This window comes from Neofelis nebulosa, chromosome X, assembly GCF_028018385.1.
Source record: "Neofelis nebulosa isolate mNeoNeb1 chromosome X, mNeoNeb1.pri, whole genome shotgun sequence".
NCBI lineage: Eukaryota > Metazoa > Chordata > Mammalia > Carnivora > Felidae > Neofelis > Neofelis nebulosa.
In genome coordinates this window covers 53017402-53041687 of record NC_080800.1, presented here as the reverse complement: position 1 = coordinate 53041687, position 24286 = coordinate 53017402, and the positions used below count along the sequence as shown (strand labels likewise).

General features: G+C 48.6%; 1 protein-coding gene across 1 annotated transcript; it reads left to right on the top strand.

Moving 5' to 3' along the window:
- The first annotated feature begins 3062 nt into the window (after window positions 1–3062).
- On the top strand, window positions 3063–19762 carry AMER1 (APC membrane recruitment protein 1). Its single transcript, XM_058712891.1, has 2 exons — window positions 3063–3256; window positions 14567–19762. Exon 2 carries the CDS (start codon window positions 14661–14663, stop codon window positions 18171–18173), a length of 3513 nt encoding a protein of 1170 aa, XP_058568874.1. The 5' UTR covers window positions 3063–3256; window positions 14567–14660; the 3' UTR covers window positions 18174–19762.
- Window positions 19763–24286: the final 4524 nt, after the last annotated feature.

The following is a 24286-nucleotide window of genomic DNA, read 5'->3' as shown; positions in this document are numbered from 1 at the left end:
TTTCTCTCCTACACAAATACTTTCTCTACTCCTATACCAATATGCACCAGCACCACATGTCCAGATCCTAACTCTTGTCCAACCTATCACACCCTCTCACATTGATGGGTTTTGGATTGGGCAGGAATCCTTTCCCTGCTTTTCTGACTTGACATAATCATCAAGGTCATCCCTCCATGGAACGTTTCTCTGATACCACTCCCCACCTTGGGAGGAAGGAAGCTCTTCATCTACAATGCTCCAGATCACCTCTGCCAGACTTCTAGTCTAGCTTTCAGCTCCTCTCAGAACTACATCCACAGAGCGCCCATTCTCCCAGAATGTTACCATTCTACCCACTCTTCTCAATGGCTATCACAAGGCCTGGTATAGAGGAGGTACCCATGGAGTATTTGGTAAAGAAAGAAAGAAGCACTGTATTCATGTGGACCCGTCTGTCTACCTGAGTTTATGGAATTACCTCCACACAGCCTGCACATCTGTTCTCATAAGCTTTTCACTACAGCCACAAGACACTGGGCAGCAAAGGGATTATCTCCATTTTGTAGGTAAAGAAACTTAAGACCAGTTATTCTTGCTCCCCCATGACAAGCCCCTGTAGCGATCAAACAAGTTGATCATGTGTCTGTCAGCATGTACAATCAGGGCCTAGAGGACTCCCTCTTTGAAAAGTCATTTTGAGGTAAAAGTTTATGCCTACACTTGGTCTTTCCATACACTGTCCCTGGAGAGGAGTGGACCATACAAATAAGGAGCTGTGCCACCCACCACCACCCTTTCCTCTTTAATTCACATGAACACAATCTTTTCCTGAGACTTAGAAATATCAGGACCAAGAAGTAGGGCACACGGCTGGGAGACCTTTTTAACATGCCAAAGACTACTTTCGTTTTTCTAAAACACTATTTCTTTTGGACTCAGCCCAATGTTCAATATCTGTTCATCCCAAAGCTAACTGGTATGGCAGAATGTTTGGCAGCTGGGAAGAGGACATGGAGGGCTAATTCCTGTAGCAGGAGTAGCACAGCAGTACCTCTTTACCTCATGGTTATTTCAAGCCCACCACTTGATTGCCTTGCACAGCTCCTCTCTCCCTATTCCCAGAGCTAACACTACCCTGGCCCTGTGTTTCCCTAGGCTTAAGATTTGGAAACTGTCTTTTTCAAATTGTAATATTTAGCCTACTTCAAATAATCAAGGTTCTGGGTGAAACATGAACAAATGGTAGGCAACCAGAGGCACAAGGGAGTTGCGGAAGCCTATGAATGAGGTGGTGGAAAAAAGACACCTCCAAAATCAGGTCCAACAAATGAGAATCAGGACTTTGCAAAGCAGGAAAACACAGTTCCAAGTAAATATTATAGTTCAGCCGTCCAGATGGGGAAACTAAGGCTAGGGGTGAGAAGGTACTTGCTCAACAAAGTCACACAGTGAGCCAGTGGCTCCCTACTCCCTGCCATTTATCTAGAGCTGGAACCAGAATAGGAGGTCTGATGTTTAAGGTGTGATTTTTGTTGGAAATGTATAGACTGTCATGGAACATCATGGAATATTATAAAAAGAATTGAGTTCAACTGTCAGAGTTGGAAGAGATCAAGGAACTTGATCAATCTTACACCTTGCTTGTGGAGATGAGGGGACAGACTGGCCCAGAGAGGAAAATGGACTGGCCAAGGTCATACATCAAATTTGAGGCAGAGCTGGAGCCAGATCTCTGTCCTAGCAAGCCATGTCAGTTTATGTGCTTCATACATGCAGAGGCAACAGTTCTTCTCTTACCACTCTAGCAGCTGAATCTTTTCAAGGCAGACAGGACCCCATACAGCAGCAGAGAACACTCCCCCTGCAATGCAAAAATGGCAGACATTTTTCTCTAATCCCTTCCCTCTCCTCAACTTGAATCCCCTACCCCTTTTTAGACATTCACAGAGTTTTGGGGTAGGGCCTTCTGTATATTCTTGAGCTAGTGGTAGAACTGGATTCTTTGTTGCCTCAGCTCACTTGTCCTTGGCAGCCACTAGTGCCACTTAATGCCCTCAGGCTAGTTAAGGACCCAAGCTCAGACTGGCCACCTGCCACATCCCAAACACAGAAGCCAGCTAGGCTGATACAGGCCTCCTTACTCCACCCTCAGCCTTGACTTCCAGTCTAGGGCTAGACACAATTTTTCTCTCAATATCTAGACTTTTCAGGGGCAGGGAACTGCACAAAATCTGGCTTACCATTAAAAGGTTGAGGTGCCCTCTAGAGGCCTTGGAGATCCCCTCAGGTTCCATGAAAGGTGAGAAATTTGGGTGAGGGTCAAACTACAGAAACAGGCCTCTCCAAAGAAAAGTGAAACAGCCTAGGGCAGGATCCTGGGTTCTGAATTCCAAGTCTGCCACCGTCACAGGCAGGCTAGGTGACCTCAGGGAAATGCCTTCCCTTCTCAGAGCAGCAGCAGACCATTCGGTAATGGGTGCAAACTGACCTCGATGGTCCTAAGGGCCAGACAGGCGGAAGAAGCCGTGGCATGGACGTTGCAATTGGCTTTCCTGGCAGGTGAGTCCCTCCTCTGGGCGCTCGCCACGGGGGCCTATCTTTACACCTAAAGTTGGGCCCCGCGAGGCTCCAAGGAGCTTTGCAGTCCCCCAGGTTTCCCAGCCTCTTCGCCCCGCCTCTCCTCGCCCGCCTTTCGCTCTGGAATAAACTGCCGGGTGGCTGCCAGGGCGCCTCAGCACGACTACACTGCATCCACGGAAATGGGACTATATGCAAAACTAAAACCGAGCTCCAAGGCTCCAGCGAGCCCCATCCGGGCGGGACCCACCCAGCGAGCTCGCCGTATCGCCAAACCATTACTCGCCCAGTGTGTTGGAGGTGGGGGGGGTTGAATGGGGAGTCCCAGCGAGGGGTTTTTTACCCTCTCCGCCTCCAGCCAACACCACGCCCGCGGTTATTTGCATTTAAAGGGAAACACACCATGGAAAAACAGTGGGCGGGGTGGGGCCCGCCTTCCCACGGCGGCGATTGGGCTACACGCCTGCCTATCAGGGCGCGGACGCCCCACCCTGTGGCTATGGAGTCTGCGGGGAGGGAGTATGGGGGAGCTGCCCAAAGCCTGGGGAAGGGGAGCCAGTGCTGGAGGTGAAGAGCAGCGGCGGCGGTGGCGGCAGGAACAGCAGTGGCGGCAATCTCAGCCACAGAAGCCTAAGCTCCAGCCCCAGCCGGGGCGGCGCAGCAGACAGTAACCGGGCTGGAAACCGAACCGAGCCGGGTAAGCATTGCGCGCTGCCGGTAGCCTCCGTCTGCCCGCCGTCCGGTGCAGTCCCGCGTGCTCTGCTCTGACCGCCTTCAGGGTTCCAGGGGCTGGGCCAATCGGCGTCTGGGCCGCCCTCCGCTCTCCCTCGGAACCAGCTCTGAAGACTGGCCGGTGAGGGGCAAAGCAGAGTCCCTTGGGCGCAGGCGACTGCGGCTAGAAGGAGTGCAGATGGCGGGCAGGCGGGCAGGCTAGCCTGGGCCATGCCTCCAGGCTTTTGGGGGAGGTGGGGATGGGGCCTGCACGTGCTGCTTCACCGACCCGGGGCAGGGAAGCCGCCAGCCAGCACCCCCAGCGGTGCATTTGTAGGCCTGGAGCTCCGCAGCTTTGTTGTAGCACATTAGCTGAAACAGCTGTGTTACGTGGATATTGCTCACCCCAGCGGCCCAGCTGCCGCCCCTTCCCTCCCCTGCTCATCCCCTGCCTCCTTCTCCCCTCTGCGGATGCAGAGGGAGCGCTGGCCTGGGCCCGACGGAAACTGGCTTTGGCGTGGATTGGGCTATCTACACTGTGTGCCTCCTCTCCCAAGGAGCTCAGTTGGGCCTGTGGGCTGCCCACTTAGGAACCTCAGCCTTGCGGCCCCAACCAGCCGCACCCCCTGCTGCTGGGCCTCCAGGCGCATCTGGCGCCCGCCCCCGCGGACAAGGGGGCTGGCAACGGAGCTCTTGCTGGACCGTAGGTTAGAGCTGCAGCTCAAACTAGTCCTTGGGTTAAATCTGCAAGGCCGCTTTGTCTTCCCTCCTCGCCTCACCTCCTATCCCCTAAGAGAGAACTGGCCGCTTTTTTCTCTCCTGCCGCCCATTTAAAAATAGCGATAAACGTGGTGTTAGCGGGGTATTTATGTGCCAGAGGCCAAGGGAGCAATTATTGTAGTAGAGAACGTACCGTCTGGGTCTGTGCGAGAAAGCTAAAGAGACAGCCAAACCCTCCAACTTCGCAGTTACTTAAAATACCCAGCCTGTGAGCCGCTGTCATTGTCTGCTGAAGACACCTCTGACACTGGTGACCACCTGACTGCAGGACTTTGCCTAGGCTCCCTGGCAAAGAGGGGCTGTGCCCTCCAGGCACTCCACAGCCTAAGTGCCCAGGTAGCCACTGGACTGGCCCTGCAAAGCAGGCCTCGGTTTGGTTAGGCTAGTAGGCCCATGGGGTCAAAGGGAGCCTTCTCCAGCACCTAAATATTTCACTCTTTGGCTCTGCTGGCCTGCTGCATTGGCATGGGTATGGGCTAGGTGGAGGGCACTGCGCTATTGGACTCCCCACCCCACCTAAGGGCATTTTAGCAGAGCCTTCTCCCCCAGTGCAACTTCCCTCATTCTGCCCCACCCACAGCTCAGTCACTGCACCAGGATATGCTTCTGGCAATAAACTCTAGGCCTTTCTGAAGAACTGGAAAGAGGGAGTGACCAAGGGGCCTGGCAGGCTCTTCTTCTCGGACCTTTGACCAGCCTCTAAGGGTGGAGAACACTGTGGGCTGCAAAGCCTGGGTATTTGAGAGGAGTAAATCCCTCACTTGAGGAAAGGCTAGCTGGGAACTTTGTGACACCAGCTAGGACTGCAGATACCACACTCTAGTCATATCTTCCCACTTTGACCAGGCACCAACAGAAACCAACCCTCTATTTGAAGCTGGGCATCTCCAGCTCAGGCCTGGACATGCTCTCTGCCTTGCCTCGAACTAACAGCCACCTAATATATCTTCCTTATATAACTCCCCTCCTCACACCCAAACCCACTCACCCTACACTGCCCAAATTCTTTTCCCTCTCAGGCCTTAGCTCTGGGTCCACCTTCTCCTGGGTGTCTCTTTTGCCTGTCTCTTTAAACCTATGATAACCTCTTCTTTCTCAAAACTCTTCCAGGCTCCCTGTGTCCCTTGGCCATTTGGGGACTTAAATTAGAATAGAAGTCAAATTATAATTAAGCTTCCCTGCCTCTACTTTGTCTCCCTGATATCATGGATTTCTGGGTTATCTCAGAACCCCTCAGAGGGATAAATGAAACCTTGAAATCAGCCATAACCCCCTCAAAGCCTAGCCATGCAGAGCAGTTTATGAATGCTCCAGAAGGATTTGCTGTCTTTGTCAAGCTTTCAAGAAGACTTTTACTTCTCCAAGATGTACTTGTCCTGATCATATGAAAGTGATTAGAGAAATGATACTTAAGGATAAGATATTTATTGAGTATGCCTAATGAGAATGGAGAAGGGCAATGGGTTGCAACTATAAGAAAAAAATAATGATGTTTCCCTTCAACAACAAATTCAAGATCTTGACTGCCCAGACCCCAGACTGCACATATCTTTGATTGCTGATTCATGAGCTTAGAGGCAAAGTACTGTGGAGAGATATGAGAAATCTGTATATGTAGGGGGATCACCCTGGAAGCTTTCAGAAAGTAGAGGGGTTTGGCTAGGCAAAGGGTAGTGGTAAAAGCAAAATTAGGAATGAGAGTGGGTGGGTGGTAGGCAGGCTGAGAGATGTGATATAGTCTTTTCTGGTTGAGATTCTATGGCTTTAAGGTAGAGAGGAGGTTGGTGCCCAGAGATGGAGATTACCAAATGCCAGGCTGTGGAATGGGGATCTGATCTTGGGAGAAATGGGGGAAGGGGCCATTGAAGAATGGAACATCGGAAGGTTTTGATATTTGTGTGTGTGTGTGTGTGTGTGTGTGTGTGTGTGTGTGTGTGTGTAAATATGCCATAATAAAATGGGATTTTAGAAAGGGGTCTTAGAGATTGGAAACATGTTGTAAGTTGGGACTGTAAGGGGTCACCTTTAGGTCTGGACATAGAACTGAGGGGCAGGCTATCTCTAGAGGAAAGTTGTATCACGTTGGCTTCCCTTCAGCCTTGCAGGGGGTGAAATTGAAGGAGGGTTCCTAGAGCTTACATACCAATGTGGTGGAGGCTAAGTATCCCCCCAGATCTCTGCTGATGCCCAACCTTCCAACTGGACAGGCCTTCAGGGAGCACCGGCTTGGACTCCTGTGCTTACAAGATGGGAATCCTGAGTCCTGGAAAGCACAGGGACTTCCCTAAGGTCACACAGCATTTAGGGATAGGCTGCTGCCTCCTGTACAGGGACTCTTACACTGTATCCCACTATCTCCAGTGGCCTCCATTTCACAAAAATCTCATTAACCAACCTCCAATCTCACCTCACCCATTCCTCAAGAGTGAGAAGGTGCTGGGTTTAGCTTGGGGCCCTCTCTGGAGAACTCTACCTCCCCTTTCATGTCTATTTTGCTTCTTAGTCTTGGTCTGGAGCCTGTTGGGGGTTGAAAGTTTCAGAAGGAGGAGAGGTAGTTGGAAGAAGTTGGAAGTCCAGTGATTCTCTCCTAGTATAGTGGAAGCATTAAAAATTCCTCAAGAACTGTTACACTCTCTGAAAGTGTGTGTGTGTAGGGGGTGGAGGCAGCCCTGTTCTGCTGGTTCAGGGGAATAAGGAAATGAGATAAATAACAGCCTGGCAGGTCACTGGGTTGTTTGTGGAATCAAGGAGGGAAAAGGGGCTTCCAGCCCCCTCACTTACAGATAGGCTACTGGAGGCTAGAAGAGGACATGCCCAGTGTTATTCCATCAGTTCCTCTGCCTTGAATTCAGTCCAGGCAGATAAACTAGGCAATAAAGGTAAAGCCTCCACAGGAGGCATTCATTCCTGTGTCATTCATTCCTGGGTCATGCATCTCACACTGCCAGGAATTTTTTTTTTCGAAGCTAATATGAACCTGTCATGCTATACATAAACCTGTGTGCAGGCACAGACGTGTGTGTGTGTGTGTGTGTGTGTGTGTGTGTGTGTGTGTGTGTGTGTTGGGGGCAGCTGGCCATCATTGCTACTGCTTAACAAACCATTGGAGATTTCATGGGCATTAAACCATTTTTCCCACCCCCAACTTCTGTTCTCTGAATTAAATAATACAGAGCTTTTCATCTCCTCTCCTTTGTCTTACTTTTCAAACCTGTGCATGTGTAAATGTAACTCTAGTAAGAAAGTTAGGGAAACCAGAACCGCTGTGGAGGTGCAGGTGCCAACTGGGTGAGGATGCATTGCTTCCCCATACCTTCCCTTTCGGGATTAGGGGATGACAAGGACAATGGAGAAAATGGTACAAGGGAGCTTGGTGGGAGCAGAGGCAGACATAGTGGTGCTGCAGAGACATTTGTGACCTTTTGACATGCAGTTCTTATTGTAGAGCCTTCAATGCTTTCATCTCCTACAGGTTGTTGTTTTGTTTTGTTTTGTTTTTTTTTCCCTGGTGAGCATCGAAGCAAGTACTAACCCAGCTTCTTCAGACAGCATTCCTTAGCCCTCCCTGCTGGGGGCTGCAACTCTTCTCAGGGGAGAGAGAGCTGGGCCAGACCAGTTCTGTTCCCCCTCCTTTCTGGACATAGAGGAAATATTTGCAGGCCAGGCCTAGTGCATCTTGAAAAAGTAAAATGTTGGGTGGGATTCTGTGGAGGGAGGCATGAGAAATGAGGCTGGGCTATAGGGAAGTGGTAGACTGAGCCCAACCAACTAGGCATACAGGCCTCCCACTAAAGCCTAGGACCCCCAAAATCACATGCTCCCACCATGCCTCCTCTTCAGCCACTAGAAAACTGGTCATAGGTCTACCCTTCTCCTGGCTTCTTACACAGCCTGGGGTAAGCAGACCCCTAGTTCAACCTCCCATTTCCATATGGGGAAACTGAGGCCCAGAACAAGGAAGGGGTTTGCTCAAGGTTACACAGGAGGATAAAGCCCTCAATTCAAGCTTTCTTCCTCTAAGTGCGCTGATTCTGATCCCTTCCCAAACCTCAGTTTTCTTACCTGGACTCTCACATAGGGTATGATATATATAGGGGAGTGGACACATGGGAAAGTCAGGGGTGTCCATTGTTCATTTGGCTCAAATGTTCCTCTTTAGGCTTTGGCTGCCTTGTCACATCTGTTTCCATGGAGTTAGCTCTCTTATTCTTCATCTGAACTGGGTGGAGGGTGGTGGCGCCGGTCTCCTGTGTCACCCTTGCTGGGTTAGTACTGACATAGTAGAAGCCTTACTATCTAGGCATGGCACCCACCTCAGATATATTCCTCTCTAAGGAAATTTGGGAGCCTGAGAGGGGAGTAGCAAGTTGGCTCCCAGAGACCCCATCATTGTAGGCAAATGGGCAGGGAACCTCAGCAGCCTAAGGAGAAAGTAGGGAATCAAGAAGGCTCACTGGTAAAGCCAATTTCTAGGGAGAAGTAGTGTCTTGGTGACCATATCTCCCAGACTAGAGAAGTCCCTGTGTATTTGGGTAGAGAAGTGAGATTAGGGAACTGCAAGGGGCATGCAGGAAGAGTGAGTCTTGAAGGTCAGGTAAAGGGGTTTGGCCCTGATCCTGTAGGCAGTGTGGAATAATTTGGTAAGTAGAGGAGTGGTGCTCTGAAGTTAGGGTTGTAAAAATGAATCTGGCAAGTGTGTGGAGGAGATGGAAGAAGGAGAGGCAAGGGGTGAGATTTCTGCATTGTGGCAGGGAAGGACCAGAGGGAGCTCAGACAAGAGGCTTGTGTCATCTTCAGAGGACATGGGCTGGCAGCTGAGGAGCTGGAGTGGTGAAGGTGGCTGCAAGTGGCCTTTTACTGAATATTTGCCAGTAACTAGAGAGTATTTTACCCTTTCCATTTATCATCTCTAATACTTGCAGTGATCCTACATGATAGGTAGCATTTTCTTTATTTTCCAGGTAAGGCATTTGAGTCTCAGAGATTTTAGGCCAATTTCTCGAACCTTACTACCTGTAAGGGATGAAGCTGGCATTTTAGTTCTGGGCTGAAAAACTCCAGCTGATTTGGATTTCAGTTGAACCAATGTTGTTTGAGGTTCTGCTCTGTGCTAGTTGTAGTGATTATAAGATGAAGGAGGGTCCATTTGAGAGAAATGAACAGACTGAGGTCTGCCTGAATGAATTACCCTATGCTGAGTATGTTAACTCATTAACTCATTTGAGGGGCTGGTAGTGGGCAAATGGGAGCCAAGGTGAGAGGGTCCATGTTGGGGTCTGTGCTGCATCTAGAGGTAATGGAATACCTTCTTGAGAGGAGGTGCTCCTTAATGGTAACAAAGGTTTTAAGAGTGGACCTTGGCTGTGGGCTTTAGAAACGGGTGATTCAAGTTCCAGATCATCTCATAGGTCATTTCCTTTAAACTGTAGCTCAAATCTGCATCTTTGTCCCCAATGGCATGTTTCTGTTTGAACCTATTTTGGCCCATCAAACTTATCTCCAAAGGAAAAGGAGAGTAAAAGAACATGTTCCACAGTTTGGTGATGGAGTTGCTGATGAGGAGAGCAGCAACAGACTGGATTGGCAGCCCTTGGATTCTGAAGTCAGCAGGCTTTCTGGAATGTGCTAGGTGGGGCCAAAACAGTAGAAGTTAAGTGAGGACTGGAAATGCTTCAGAGAAAGCTCAGCTAGTCTGGGACAGGGGATGGGAGGGAGAGATGATGGCTTTCAGGTATGAAGGCAACCTTCACAGTCCTTGCACTCAGTCTTCCTCCTTCTATTGGTAGCTAGCACAGTGCAGTAGAATGGCATTGGGATAAGGATTGCAGAGGCCTGGGAGCTGGTGTGGCTCTGTCACCATCCTACTGTGTGAACTTAGGTAAGGCTTTTCCCAAGCCTAGGCAATTTCTTTCTCTGTGACAAGGAGTTACCACCTCCCACCTAGACTGGTTAATAGATTGCTAAGAAGGGCCAAGGTGGGGACGAGGGAGTGGGGAGTGCTTTGTAAACTGGTAAGTGCCCTGATTAGGTGAAGGGCACTTCATTTGCATTTCCTTTGATGTTGGTGCATTTAGCTGAATTTGAATTGTTGACCTTTCTGGCCTATGCTATGGAATTTAGCTAGTTGAAATTCCCAGATAATCCAGAGCTACTAGCCAATAGCTGACTTGAGGCAACAATTTGGGTCCCTGAGTTTGGCTAAAAGAGCAGCTAAAGCCTTCTGTTAGATAACTACATAGTCACCCTCATTTACCATTTGGGGCAACTGAGACCCAAAGAGTTTTGGTGACTTACCCATAAAGGCCTGGAGTATACCCTTCTCAATCCTGACTGAGATAGTTTCTCTAGAAATTGTCCACATATAGTTTGAAGAAAATATTTTAAAAATTAATTGCTATGTTTTTGAGCCTCTGTTATATAATGAATCTTATTTGGTACTTTAAATACATTGATGTGGTTCCTTACAATAGTTTTAAGAGGTAGACACTCTCAGTAGCCTCATTTTCCAGGTGAGGAAACTGAAAGAACTTTCTAGATTTCCCCCAGGTATGCAGAGCTGATTATAATGCAGAACTGGCTGACTCTTGGGGGGGTGCTCCCTATCCTCATCACTCCCTCCTTAGTTACCCCCCCAACACACATGGGCAAGATGGGCCCAGGGTAGTCTTGTCCCAGATACTGCTTGGTGGAAGTCTTGAGAACTATGAGTGGTTGAGGTCATGCCTCTGGAGCTACTGCATGAATCCACACACTTCTTTCCTGAATTCTAAGTTGGCCCAGCTGGCCCCAGGAAGCTGAGCTAGGAGCAAAATATGTAAGGCTCAGGCCGCAGCTGTTTCCTTCTCACTAAGAAGTGTTCCTGGGGCAAGTTTGTGGCTTGTATCCTGCTTGTGTTTTGAGAGGAAAGGAGAAGAAAGAAGCTCTGCCCTAATAGCCAACCTTCCACCGGTCCCAGCATGGCCTGAGGCTGGGCCTGAGAGCAGAGATGGCCACAGCCCACTCCCTACCAATGATAGTAGCAACTGCAATAAACAGCCCCTGCCAGGGACCACAGAGTAGCCTTAGAGTGTTCCCTTACCCAACATTCCACCTGAAACTTAGCCACACAGGTGTGAAACCTAAGGCATTATGGGTATCTGTGGGGAGCTTTGTGGCCCTGGGAGGGACAAGGCAGGGAAATGGGAGACAACACAGTTTTAAGTCTGGTCCTTTCCAGCAAAAATGACCCTGGTCCTAGTGAGGAGGAGGGCCTGAAGCTGGGGGGAGAGAATCCTAGTCCCAGAGACATCCCTGCCTACTTCACCTACTCCCACCACACATACACAGAGGACTTTGTATAAAACCACACTCATGTCTTTAAAATCCCCTCACACTTGGCTCCTCCTTAGCATGGCCAAGGCAGCTGGTCCCCAAGGCTCCCCACAATGAATGCCTTACCCAAATAACTGGCCTTTTATACATGGTCTGCTATTTCCTAAGAAAGTGGGATCTGACCTGGAAGGTGGTAATAACAGTAATGTCAATCTTTCTCATTTGCACTGCACTTTACAAAATGTGTGTGGTGTCCATTATCCCATCTAATTCTCATACCACTGTAGTGATGTCCATGTCACAAGTGTCCAAGCCTAAGAGGGGTACCTTGGCTTGTTCAGAGTCCCCTGGCATGGCCTGTAACCCAGCCCTGTAGCCCATGACTTCTTCCACAACACATTGCAGATTCCTGTGGCAGGGAAGTAAATGATGTAGAAAGTAGTATGCTGGCCTTTACCCCAGAGAAGCAAAATAGCAAAGGTAAGAGAAGGCCCTAGGAATTTCCCTCCAGCCAAGGCATCAAGGTTCTGAAAAGCAGCTCTCTTTAAGATTCAATGTGCAGGGGCGCCTGGGTGGCGCAGTCGGTTAAGCGTCCGACTTCAGCCAGGTCACGATCTCACGGTCCGTGAGTTCGAGCCCCGCGTCAGGCTCTGGGCTGATGGCTCGGAGCCTGGAGCCTGTTTCCGATTCTGTGTCTCCCTCTCTCTCTGCCCCTCCCCCGTTCATGCTCTGTCTCTCTCTGTCCCAAAAATTAAAAAAAAAAAAAAAAAAAACGTTGAAAAAAAAAAAAACTTAAAAAAAAAAAAAAGATTCAATGTGCAGAATTTCTCTGTTCATAAGAATTCCATCCCCAAACCCAGCAGGACAATTCAGCCTTCTATCCACAAGGATGTTTAGATCCATGAGGTTTTTCACTTGGCCCTTGGTCTTCCTTCATGCCCAGCCACACTTACTAGTCTCCTTCATGCCTCCCTCTAAATCATTGTCATTTTTACTCAATCCTGTCTGAAAAAGCCTAGATTGAATGCCTCCTCCTCAATGCAGCTTTGCTGAACCCAGGGGGTGTCTTTCTGCTTTTCAGATTTATAGTGGGGTATGATAACAAGGTATAAATAATGATACTCCATCATGCATCTTAAGCAATAATGGGGGCTCTTCTTTAAGGCTTGTATTATGTTGTGCCTTCAGACTGTTATATATAGTACCCTCTCCCTATTAGCCTAGGAACTCCCCCAAAAGCACTGGCTACCTTGTAGAACTGAGCTTAATGTCTATCACTTACCAAATGTTCAGAAGAGGTTTGTTTCATAAATTCCACAGAAATTTATGATTTCATAAAATCACATAGATGATAGGGCCCCTATTCCCATATGACCCCTGAGGAAAGGACTCTGAGTGGTTGTGTGTGTATGCATGATTGTATATTTGTGGGGGATGGCATTGTCTATTGTAAGGCTATCAGTTGCAGGGCTGAGGTAAAACAATATCATGTAAAAATATGTCATCTAGGAAAAAAAAACTGAGTAAATGACAATACACATCTCTGCAGAGAAGGGATCAGATATTTTTTTCTCTTTTATTTTCTGGATAACCAGCCATTATCTTGCTCCAAGTTTAATATTTCAGTTATGCAGAGTGCTCCTGATGGAAGTTGGGATCACACTGATGATTCAAGTGTCAAGTCAAGCAAGGCACAGGGAGCAAAATTCATGTTTGAAGGACAGGATCAGGGCTCCAGGAGGGTTCTTCCAATGAGTTCAGGGGCTAGTTAGCTACCAGTCTGTCTCCACCCCAAAGCTGGTCCCTAGTCTTCTACTGCAGGTGAATGTGTGAGTCTTATTACTGTTGCAACCAATTACAGGGCTGATGTGCTGGCAAACTACTCCAGGGACACCAGCAATGCTTGTCTGTCTCTTTCTGGCTCCCAGCAGTTGTTCTGCCTCCCCTCCTTCCTTAGCTCCCTGTCTGCTTGTGGCTACCCTACAGAGAAGGGAAACAGTGGTAAGGAACTTTCCAGGGAGAGGTCACGAGTTTTAGCAGGCTGGTCACTGATCCATCTGTCAACCAGCTTCAGTCACTAGAATGAATATATCAGACTTGGGGTGGGGGCATGTGTTGGGGTGTGTGTGATGGATAGTCTTTATTCCATCTCTGTGGCATTTGGATATTTGGAGAATTTGGGAGCCTAGACCAGAAGGGTGTGCCTTGTACCAGGTTTACTTATTTAATTGCTATTGAGAGCCTTACTTACAGACTAGGAACGTGAATCACGTGGAGGTATGTCTTCAAGGAGTTCCCTTTCTAGATAGGGAACTAGATGGGAGCCAAAATAATGAGGGGAGTAGAGAAGACATAGTTTGCCTCATGGTTCTAAAATGGAAATTGGGGTTTCCAGTTACCAAGAACCACATTATTTTTTTCCCAGTAGGACAGTCAATAGAGAGTCTGACCTAGACCCACCCCTCACATAACCACTATGAAGGGGAAGTGTTGCTGGGCCTTTTGGACCAAGGGTACTGAAGTCCATAGAGTGCCTTGCCCCGAGGCCACCATGCCTTTTTAGCAGATCCTGGATTATAGCTCTGGAATGTGGGCCTGTGAGGCTCCTACTCTGGGCTTCTGACAGTCTGAGCATGGACATGCTACAATTTAGGGAGCCTGTGGGGAAGAAGTGGAACTTCAGGTCTACTTTTAATTCTAACCCCACGAAAAATATCTGTGAGAACCCAGACTAATGTGAAATTGAGGCCTGGATCTTGAAGAGCCCAGTTAGGACTGAACGGGCTATTTGGCAAAAATTCTGTGTCATCCTAGCTGACCTTCCTGTTGCCTTCCCTACCTCCCCCTTCCTACCCCTTTTGATAATTACTCCTGCAGTCAATAGCACAACTGGGCATTTTCCACAACTGCAGTTCCTCCTGCCCAGTGCTCTCCTGAGCTTAGGGTGGCCTGAAGGGAGTGGACCTAGTGAGGGGTTGGGGTGATGGCTGCCTGTTGTTCAGGGTTATGTTGCCTTGGGGCCCAGGGGAGGCTGGCCCAGCAAGCCAACCATATGGGTTGCATTAAGGTTTTTCATACATTTTCTTTTACTTTCTTTCTTGTTCCACTTAAGCCTGAAATAAAAGACACCTGTGAAAACAAACATAGCCTGGACGCTTGCTTAGCAGTACACTCTCTCTATCTTTGTTTCTCTCATCTCCTCTAGGTCCAACTGTGATGCTTCCTGACGGATGATAACAGTGCCTGGAAGCCAAAGGACTGCTTTTTTAGCTGAACATACCTGAGTTGTCCCCATAACCATGGAGACTGGAAAGGATGAAGCTTCTCAGGCCAAGGGAGCAGCAGCCTCTATGGACACCCAGGACCAACGGGCAGAGAAAGGAGCCAAGAACAATGCAGCTGAGATGACAGAAGAGCCAGTGTCAGAGCCACCCTCATCTGGCCCAGGTAGGCTGAAGAAAACTGCCATGAAACTTTTTGGTGGCAGGAAGGGTATCTGTACCCTGCCTAGTTTCTTTGGAGGGGGGCGAAGCAAAGGTTCTGGGAAAGGCATCTCCAAGAAGGGTCTTAGCAAGAGCAAGACCCACGATGGCCTGACTGAAGCAGCCCATGGCCCTGAAGACATTGTCAGTGAAGGAACCAGATTTGCCTTACCTTTGCCTGAATCACCTTGCCAACTTCCCAGTTCCCAGAGTGCCCATGGGGTTTTGGAGACAGGCTCCAAAAGCAAAACATCTGTGGCTGGAGCGACAGACAAAGCTGGGGCTGAGAAGGTTCCCTCTGTGCCCAAGCCAAAGAAAGGCCTGAAAGGTTTTTTCAGCAGTATCCGCCGTCACCGGAAAAGCAAGGTCTCTGGGGCTGAACAAAATAAGCTAGGGACCAAGGGGTCTGAAGGGGCCAGAGCCAGGCCTCATGAACGTGTAAGCTCAGCCCTTCTGCCCTGTGCTGGGGATATCCTCCAAACCCACAGAAAGGAAAATGCCAAAACCCAAGATGCCCCTGAGTCAAAAGTTTCTTTAGTACCAGAGTCTTCTCCAGCAGTCACTGAGAAGACAGCCTGTAAAGATACAGAAAAACCCATGGAGGGCTTTGCCTCAGCACTTCTGCAGTCCAAGTCTGCCTCTGAAGCCAGTGGCCCAGAGGAGCCCCACAGTCCAAAAACAGGGGAGAAATTGGTAGCAGAAGAGGTAAATCCACCAAATGGCCCTGTTGGGGACCATCTGAGCCTCCTGTTTGGAGATGTCACATCCCTGAAAAGTTTTGACTCACTGACAGGTTGTGGTGACATCATAGCTGAGCAGGACATGGACAGTATGACAGACAGCATGGCCTCTGGAGGCCAGAGGGCAAATCGAGATGGGACCAAGAGAAGTTCCTGCCTGGTGACCTACCAAGGAGGTGGGGAGGAGATGGCCTTGCCAGATGATGATGATGAGGAAGAAGAGGAGGATGAGGAGGTAGAATTAGAGGAAGAAGAAGAGGATGTCAAGGAGGAAGAAGATTATGACTTAGAGTATCTGTGGGAAAGTGCCCAGATGTACCCAAGACCCAATCTGCATTTAGGCTACCATCCCATCACATCTCCAGGAGAGCATGGATACATGCTCCTTGACTCAGTTCGATCTTATCCTGGCTTAGCCCCTGGGGACCTTTTGACTCCTCAGAGTGACCAGCAAGAGTCTGCCCCCAATAGTGATGAGGGTTATTATGACTCCACAACACCTGGATTTGAGGGTGATTCAGGTGAGACCTTAGGGCTTGTCCGCAGGGATTGCCTACCCCGAGATAGCTACAGTGGAGATGCCCTGTATGAGTTCTATGAGCCAGATGATAGTCTTGAGGCCTCCCCACCTCTGGATGACTGTCTTTATGACCTCCATGGTCGCAGCTCTGAAAAATTTGACCCCTTCTTGAACTTTGAGCCCTTTTCTTCCTCTCGGCCACCTGGGGCAATGGAGACAGAGGAAGAACGGCTAGTGACCATCCAGAAACAGTTGTTATATTGGGAGCTTCGGCGAGAGCAGCTCGAGGTCCAAGAGGCTGAGGAGGCACGTGCCCAAGAGGCTCACACCAGGGAGTCTTATACCCAAGAAACTCATGCCAGGGAGACCCATGCCCGAGAATCTCATGTCAAAGAGGCCCAAGCCCGAGAGGCCTATGCCAGGGAGACCTGTGCTAGGGAAGCACATGCCCGAGAGGCCCATGCTCGAGAGGCACAAGTCCGGGAGGTTCAGGCCTGGCAAGAGAAGCCCATCATGGAATATCAGATGAGGCCCTTAGGCCCATCAGTGATGGGCCTAGTGGCAGGGACATCAGGGGCCTCTCAGACTTCCCACCGGGGAACCACCTCAGCTTTCCCTACCACTGCAGGCAGTGAACCAGACTGGAGGGACTTCCGTCCTCTAGAGAAACGTTTTCAGGGAATCTGCTCCAAGAAAGATCAAAGTACCTGTCTAATGCAGCTCTTCCAAAGTGATGCTATGTTTGAGCCAGACATGCAAGAAGCAAATTTTGGAGGATCTCCCAGGAAGGCTTACCCTACTTATTCACCCCCTGAGGAGCCAGAGGAAGAAGAGGTTGAGAAGGAAGGGAATGCCACTGTGAGTTTCTCACAGGCCCTTGTGGAGTTCACCAGCAGTGGAAACCTCTTCTCCAGCATGTCCTGCAGCTCTGACTCTGACTCATCCTTCACTCAAAACCTCCCTGAGCTACCCCCTATGGTGACCTTTGACATTGCTGATGTGGAACGGGATGGGGAAGGCAAGTGTGAAGAGAATCCTGAGTTCCAGAATGATGAAGACCTTGCAGCCTCCTTGGAAGCTTTTGAGCTGGGCTACTACCAGAAACACACATTCACCAACTACCACAGCCGATTCTACCAAGGTCTGCCCTGGGGTGTGAGCAGTCTCCCTCGGTACTTGGGACTGCCTGGCATGCACCCTCGACCTCCACCTGCTGCCATGGCCCTCAACAGGAGAAGCCGCTCTCTGGACACTGCAGAGACCCTGGAGCTGGAGCTCTCAAATTCCCACCTGGCCCAGGGATATACGGTGTCTGATGAGCTTCAGTTTCAGCAGGAAGATTCAAATGAAGAAGAAGAAGAAGAAGAAGAAGAAGAAGAAGAAGAAGAAGAAGAAGAAGAAGAAGAAGAAGAAGAAGAAGAAGAAGAAAAAGAAGAAGAAAAAGAAGGAGGAGGAGGAGGAGAAGGAGAAGAATGGGGACGAGACAGTCCTTTGTCCCTTTATACTGAACCACCAGCGGCCTACGACTGGCTTGCCTGGGCTCCCTGTCCTCTCCCAATGGGGCCAGGCCCTGCCTGGATAAGTCCCAGCCAATTGGATGAGTCTTCTGGCCCATCTCCATATGGGCAGACAACCTGTTGCATACCTCCTGTGGCCATGTCAATGTTGCTCTCAGTATCAGGGCCAGAGCTAAGGGTACCTGGGATATCCAGGCCTCAGCTAGCTCGGCCTTCACACCTACCCCTTCCCATGGTCCCTTGTTATAACCTGCAGCCACAGGCCTCTCAGAGTATGAGAGCCAGGCCTCAAGATAGGCTGTTGCCTATTGATGAGCCCAGTTGCTCCTCCAGTTCTGGAGGCTTCAACCCCAGCCCTCTGTCCCAGGCCAAGCCTGTGGGCATCACTCATGGCATCCCTCAGCTGTCCAGGGTCCAGCCTGAGCCCCAACAGCCTCAACCCATTCACTACAGGGCTTCCAGCCTTGACCTGTCAAAGGAGAGGGCTGAGCAAGGTGCCTATCTCGCCACCAGCTACTCCTCCACTGCTGTGAATGGAAACCTAGCTGAGTAGTCATCATCTATTCTGGAGTGGGGGCATGGGGCCTAAGCATGTGATTGGGGATCAGGGGTTGAGCAGAGGGGTGGGGGGTGGGGGTTGCTATTTAACTTGAAAATCCTTTTGGCCAAGGAAAGCTCCTATGAGTTTTTGCCTTTGTTTTCCCACTTCCCTCTTCTGCCAATCTGTGGTCACATTCAGCTTGAGTACATCTGCCCTGGGAGGCTACTGCTGCTCTGTGCTCCAGTTTTCCCTTTTGGGGTTTCTTGTTGCCCATGCAGGATTTGAGATGCTGTACTTTTGTGACTATTCCAGTTGCCCAGTTAGTGATTATATACATAGCATGCATCCTTGAAACAGGCTGACCCGTTAATATCCCTGCCACCCCCCCTACACACAGTGAACGATGCACCACTGATGAGCAGCCAGGTCTGCATTGCTTCCCACTTAAGGACTGAGGGCTTGTTTGCTATTAACAATGTGAAATAATGGTACAGATCCTCTCCACCCCCACTCCCTTCAGTCTTGGCATAGCTGCCACCATTACATCAGATGATTATATAATCTGTTCACCCCAGCTAGCTGCCCTTAGAGAGGATCAAGTAGCATGTGTCTTACTGCCTATTGGTGTAGAATTTGGCATCGTAACCAGATGGGGGCCTTTTAACGTGGCCTATGATAACTTGGGTTGAAGGAAAAAATTCTAATCCCCTTAATGGAGTGATCAAATTCATCCATTTGGAAACAGAAGGCAAAATAGGGCTCTGTCGTAGATACTGCCATAAGTCTTGAGTTGTGGAATGATAGGATTTTTTTTTCCTTCTTCCTCTCTTAAGCTTGTGACTACCTGAGTTGCAGACACTTTTGATTTTTTTTTTTTTTGTATCCAAAGGAAATTTTCAGAATCTCATCACAAGGGACATAGTCTTTTAATTGAGACACAGGGAGAGAAGTAACCTAAACTAAGCTTGGCTATAGGGGGTTGGGTTTTTTGTGGGTTTCAGGGGAAGAATAGGAAAAGGAATTCCATTTGTCCCAGTTGTCAGGGGAGAATTTTAGACATTGCAAAGCTCAAGGAAGCCTAGCTTCTTAGAAGAGAAAATTCCTTCTCCCCAAAAAGCAAAATTTCCTTAAGCCTTGCCCACCCCTTCATTTGGTTGCTATAAAGAGGCTCAGAGGCACCAGGCTAGCACTCCCAAGAGACAGGATACCAAAGGCATCTAGGCTGCTGTTCTGGTCTCTCTAAAGAACTTTCATTTTCCAATTAGCATCCTCAAAGGACTGACCTTCATGAGAGGAAAGACTGTGATCCGTCCTCACTCTGCCAAGCTGCAGGTTTCTGATTTGCATGGGAATTGCAGCCCTATATGGAGTGAATGGTACACTCCCTTCTGTACCCACAGTTTTCATGTTTAACTAGCTTGGAAATGCTGGTGTGGAAGAGTTGCTGTCAGGAAGGCATTGCAAAAGGCTAATCTAACCTGGCTCAACCTCTCATTAATCACCAGTAAGAGAGGGTTCCTTTTAATTTTTTTATTGGAAATAGAATATAGAACATGTTTTGCCTGGTTGTGTTGACCCAAATTATAATCCTTGCCCCCCAACCCTGGCTCCGCTTATCTCCATGCCTGTTAAAAGGTCAACAGGGCTCTTGGGAACAGAGGCTATTGGCCCCCTGAGTCAAGGTGACTTTATGGGCAACTTCCCCTTGGCCAAGGAATGTGTTTGTGCTGGTCTTTGTCACCATTTCTCAGATTGGGGTTGGTAGTGCTCCTTCCCACAAAGAGTAAATCTATCTGATAGAAGCTACACACCTGGAAGCACCACAAAAGTTGGCATGACACCAACAGCACTGCTCAAGAGACCCAGACCAGCTCTTCAGGCTAACTCTGTCTGTATTGTGAAGAAATACATCCCTCATGGAGTTAGAGAAAGAAAGAGCATGAGGAAGGCCCTCCTCACCCCAAGCACAGCATTCCAGAAGAGAAATGCCCAAATTCCAACCATTTGGCCTTTTACCGAAGTTTCCCTGGGAGGGTAGGGCTGAAGTAGGCCTGGCTGTTTGGCAGAAAGTACACCAAATGCGTTTACAACAAGGGAAACCCTGCTACTTGCCTCCTCTCTCTCTGCTTGTCCTTCAGGGCAGTTCAAGCTCCTATCTGTATGTGGACTGTGCTAGCCATAGCAGGTAGTAGAGCCATCACCAGCCTTCAGAGTCTACTGGGCCACCAGCCCGTGAAAAGAAAAAGTAGGTGGTCAGGCTTTGGCCAAGGGCAGAGGGCTGCCCTCAGTGAAAAGAGGGCAACAAGACATACTGCCCCTGAGGGGAGAAGTCATAGTCCTGACACACATTGCTTGGCTTTGGAAGGTCACATAGCACAGAGTAGGGCCTAGAACTGAGCAACACCTCATGGTTTGGACAACATTACTGCCTTCAAGTCCTTTCAGTGTCCTAGCCAGCCCAAGGACACAATACTCACCACCAGAAGTGGGATAGTCAAGGTGCATGGCTGCAGAAGCATGCTCCTTTGACTCTCACTCTGGATCCAAGCAGTTCATGGCCAAATACCAGCTACAGCCTAGAAAAGGAAGGAAGATATGGCTGGGGACATGGAATGGCAGCACAGGGTGATACTGGGAGAACCAATCAAACTCCAGGCCTCTTCCCAAAGATAGCTGGTGCTTGCTTGACTGACAGCAAATATGCCCCAGACTATTAAAGGTGTTGATGTCAAGTCCACATCTCTTAGGCTGTGACCAGATGAATACCATATCTGCATTGCAAGGTCCTGGGATAATGCTTGTGGATATGATTTCATGGGAAGATATGACTTGAGAGGAGGTGTCTGCCATCATCTTGCTACCCAGAAGGCTCTTCTAGTACCAGACAGCTCTGATCCTGAGAATTGTCAGATGAGACCAGTCCTTGGAGAAACAATGATTGTGGATAGAGAAGGTCACCTATCAGGCTTCTTTAAGGGCCACCAGTCTCTCCGTGATTTAGTGCCTTCAAGGAAGCCCTGATTTGGGGCACTCAACCTGGGCACCTGTCCATGAGCCTTCTGGGCCAAAGGCTTTGGTCAACACTATTCTCTCTCCCTCCTCAGTGCTGTACGAAGCAGGGAAGTAGCTTCCTACACCCAAGGTGTGTTCCTGTCATCCTGCTGCCAGCAACTCTCCCACCCTTCCCAGTGCCACCATGCCACCTGCGCTTGGTGGGCCCAATAGCTAGAGGGAGGCATGGGGGATTTAGCAGGGAGACTTCAAGTTTACCCATGTGTATGTTGCATCCAAGTTGTTTTATATATATATGTATATATATACATATATATACGTATATACATATATATACATATATGTATACGTATATATATGTATATATATGTGTATATATATATCAAAAGTCAATTATCTATTTTTGTATTGTTTGTATTTTATATTCATGGAAAACAATGTTTATCAATTGTTCTTTTCTGATTTATTTTTAAGCGGTGCTGTTTATAGTTTTAAACAAAACAAAGATGACACAAAAATTGTTGCTGCTTGTGCAGAGGGCTGGCATCTCAACTGCCTAGGGCCCTCCCTCTTTCCTCTCCCTTCACCCCAATGTATCTTACTGTCCACCCCCTCCCTCCTTCTTAGGAATGGCAAATATGCCCAGGTACTATGACAAATGCCAGATGTTTCAGGCATGAGGAACCTGGTAAATGGCATATTGTTTTATGGCTTTATTTTTTCTTTTGGGCCCTGCCCCTTCCCCATGTGTAGACCTTCTGAAAGTACCCATCTCTCACTCTCCCTCTTTTTCTCTCCCTCCTTTTTTATATTTTGTGCTTTCATTTTGAAATCAGAGTGCCCATGTTGTACTATTTGCCATGTTGAGTTTCTCCAAAGGAAGCATTTTGGGGGCATTTTCCACCCAGTGGGAAGGACATGGGGTTTCTATCATGTCCTTTCTCCCTAAGAAGCTGGGGAGACAGAGGACAATGATGCTTTAACCACTAGGAATTAGCCATCTCATTGAGGAAATCCTTGCATGGGACTTCCCAAGAGCTCAGTTGATTGTGACATTTGCCAGAAGAGATGTTGGGAAACTCCTTGACCCCTCTTGCTGCTTTGGGGGTATTTATCCCCCTATCACCATCCCCTCCTGCCCTGTCCTGCTCCAGTTCACATACAAATGGTATTTCAGGGAACAGTGACCATCACCTGGCCTGATTCCCACTTTTCTATCCTACAGTCACTCCAAAGAAGAAAATCCACGTGGCATGTATATGTGTGATGGTTGGGCCTACTGAGAGGCAGGGCTTTATTTAATTATTGTTCTTGTTACTATTGGTGCTTATTTCCCCTGCTGTATATAGGGGCGGGGTGTAGAAGAAACCAGGAATGTATATTTAGGTCACATTAAATAAAATGGCTAGAGGACAGAGGGAAGAAATTGGTAACTGCAGTACATCCCCACCCCATGTATAAGAGTTTTTTCTCTCCCAGTGTAAAATGGGGAGCATGACCCCTGTGAATACCCTAGCTTCCCCTTCCCTATTCCTTGAGACCTCACAGGATTGTCTGGATTGTGACCTCTCCAATCCTAGCTCTCCTTGACACCTGGATATCTTGATACACTGCCTATTTGTAATAATATATATTTCTTTTGCTGAATGCTAATAAACTGGGTTCAAGAAGAACCCCCCCAGTCAAAAAAAAGTGAATTCTTCTGGTTTGTTCCACAGCAGCATGCCATGACCCATGGTTGTTGGGTTTAGCCTTGAAGGGAAATGGAGAAAGCAAGGAGGTTGATGGGAGGGTGGGAATCACCCAGCAGGGGAAATAGAAGCCAGAGCTGAAACTAAAAGTAGAGGAAACTTCAGTTCTTTATCCAAGTCATGCCCTGCATCTCTCTGATGCTGTGTTGGTAAACTCTCCATCACACTTTGCACATTTTGAGAACTTCCAGGGGTTTACTAGCACTTCTAAAACTGGCCTCAGTTCATGCAAGTGTGCTGGCATCCCCATCAGCCAGGAGGTAGAGGTGTGGACCTACTACTGATGGCTTCATGAAAAGGATTCGTCTAAATGGTGGGATTCTCCAGCCAAGCTGCAGGAATGGCATTCTTTACCCAAGTTTATGGACAGAGATACTGGCTGGGCAGCTGCCTGCTCCACCTATTCAGGTGTGGGGCTGAGTGGGAAGCATGTGTCTCGCCCTTCGCTCCTGATAAGAAAGGGCTTCTGACACCTGCTAGTGGGCTCCCTTGAGTTCTTCCCAATTGCCATGTCCAAGCCAGAAGGCCTGAAATAGTAGCTGCTTGAAACTGCTATAGACTGTAGACTGTGCTGCCAAAGACACATAAGAAAGCCCCTTGGGATCCTTTCCCAGACTAGCAGAAAAGTTTGGTGGCCCCCAGTACCTCATGAATCAAGAAAAGCCAAAATAAAAGCAGTTTAACGAGAGAAACGAGAGAACCTCCTGGAATGGGAGTTAATAATTCATAGAAGTTGAATTCTCTGTCATGGACTGCTCATGGAAGGAAGAGGGCCATGGTTGCTCAGAGAAATTTTGGAGCAAGATCTAGGAAGATCTTATTACATCCAATGGAAATTCAAGGGGTTGTGTAGTATGGGAGGCCTAGATTTCTGCCCTAATTTTCATCCCTCATTATCAGCTGGGCTTGGGCAAAACTCTTCTTCTGAGTCTCAGTTTCTCCATCAACAATATATGGGTGGCATGGGCATAGATTTGACTAGACTAGTTTCCATATGCAGGTCAGAAGATTGGGCTACCATAGAGTAACCCATGGAACCTTTTCAACTGCCAAAGTTCAGCACTCCCCACCCCCTTCTAGCTCAGTTGGCCTGGAGTGGAGTTCTTTTCTGTGGTGCCGTGCCCCCACATGATTCTGGTACATTGCACCTGCTGAACAAGATGATTGGTAAGAGCTCCTCCCGTTCTGCTGTAACTTATGGCTGCCTTCACTGTGATCCTCTGGGGAGTCCTTTGCAATACTGGAAGGGGATGTTGGTGGAGGTAACCTCTTAATACCTTCCTTAGATAACTAAGGAAACCACCTTAATCAGCTCCAGTGCTGTTCTTTGGTCTGCTTAAGGGCTGGGGTTGTACCTAGTGA

Excerpts from the sequence above, each read along its gene's own strand:
- AMER1 (XM_058712891.1), top strand. The coding sequence starts at position 14,661 with ATGGAGACTGGAAAGGATGAAGCTTCTCAGGCCAAGGGAGCAGCAGCC.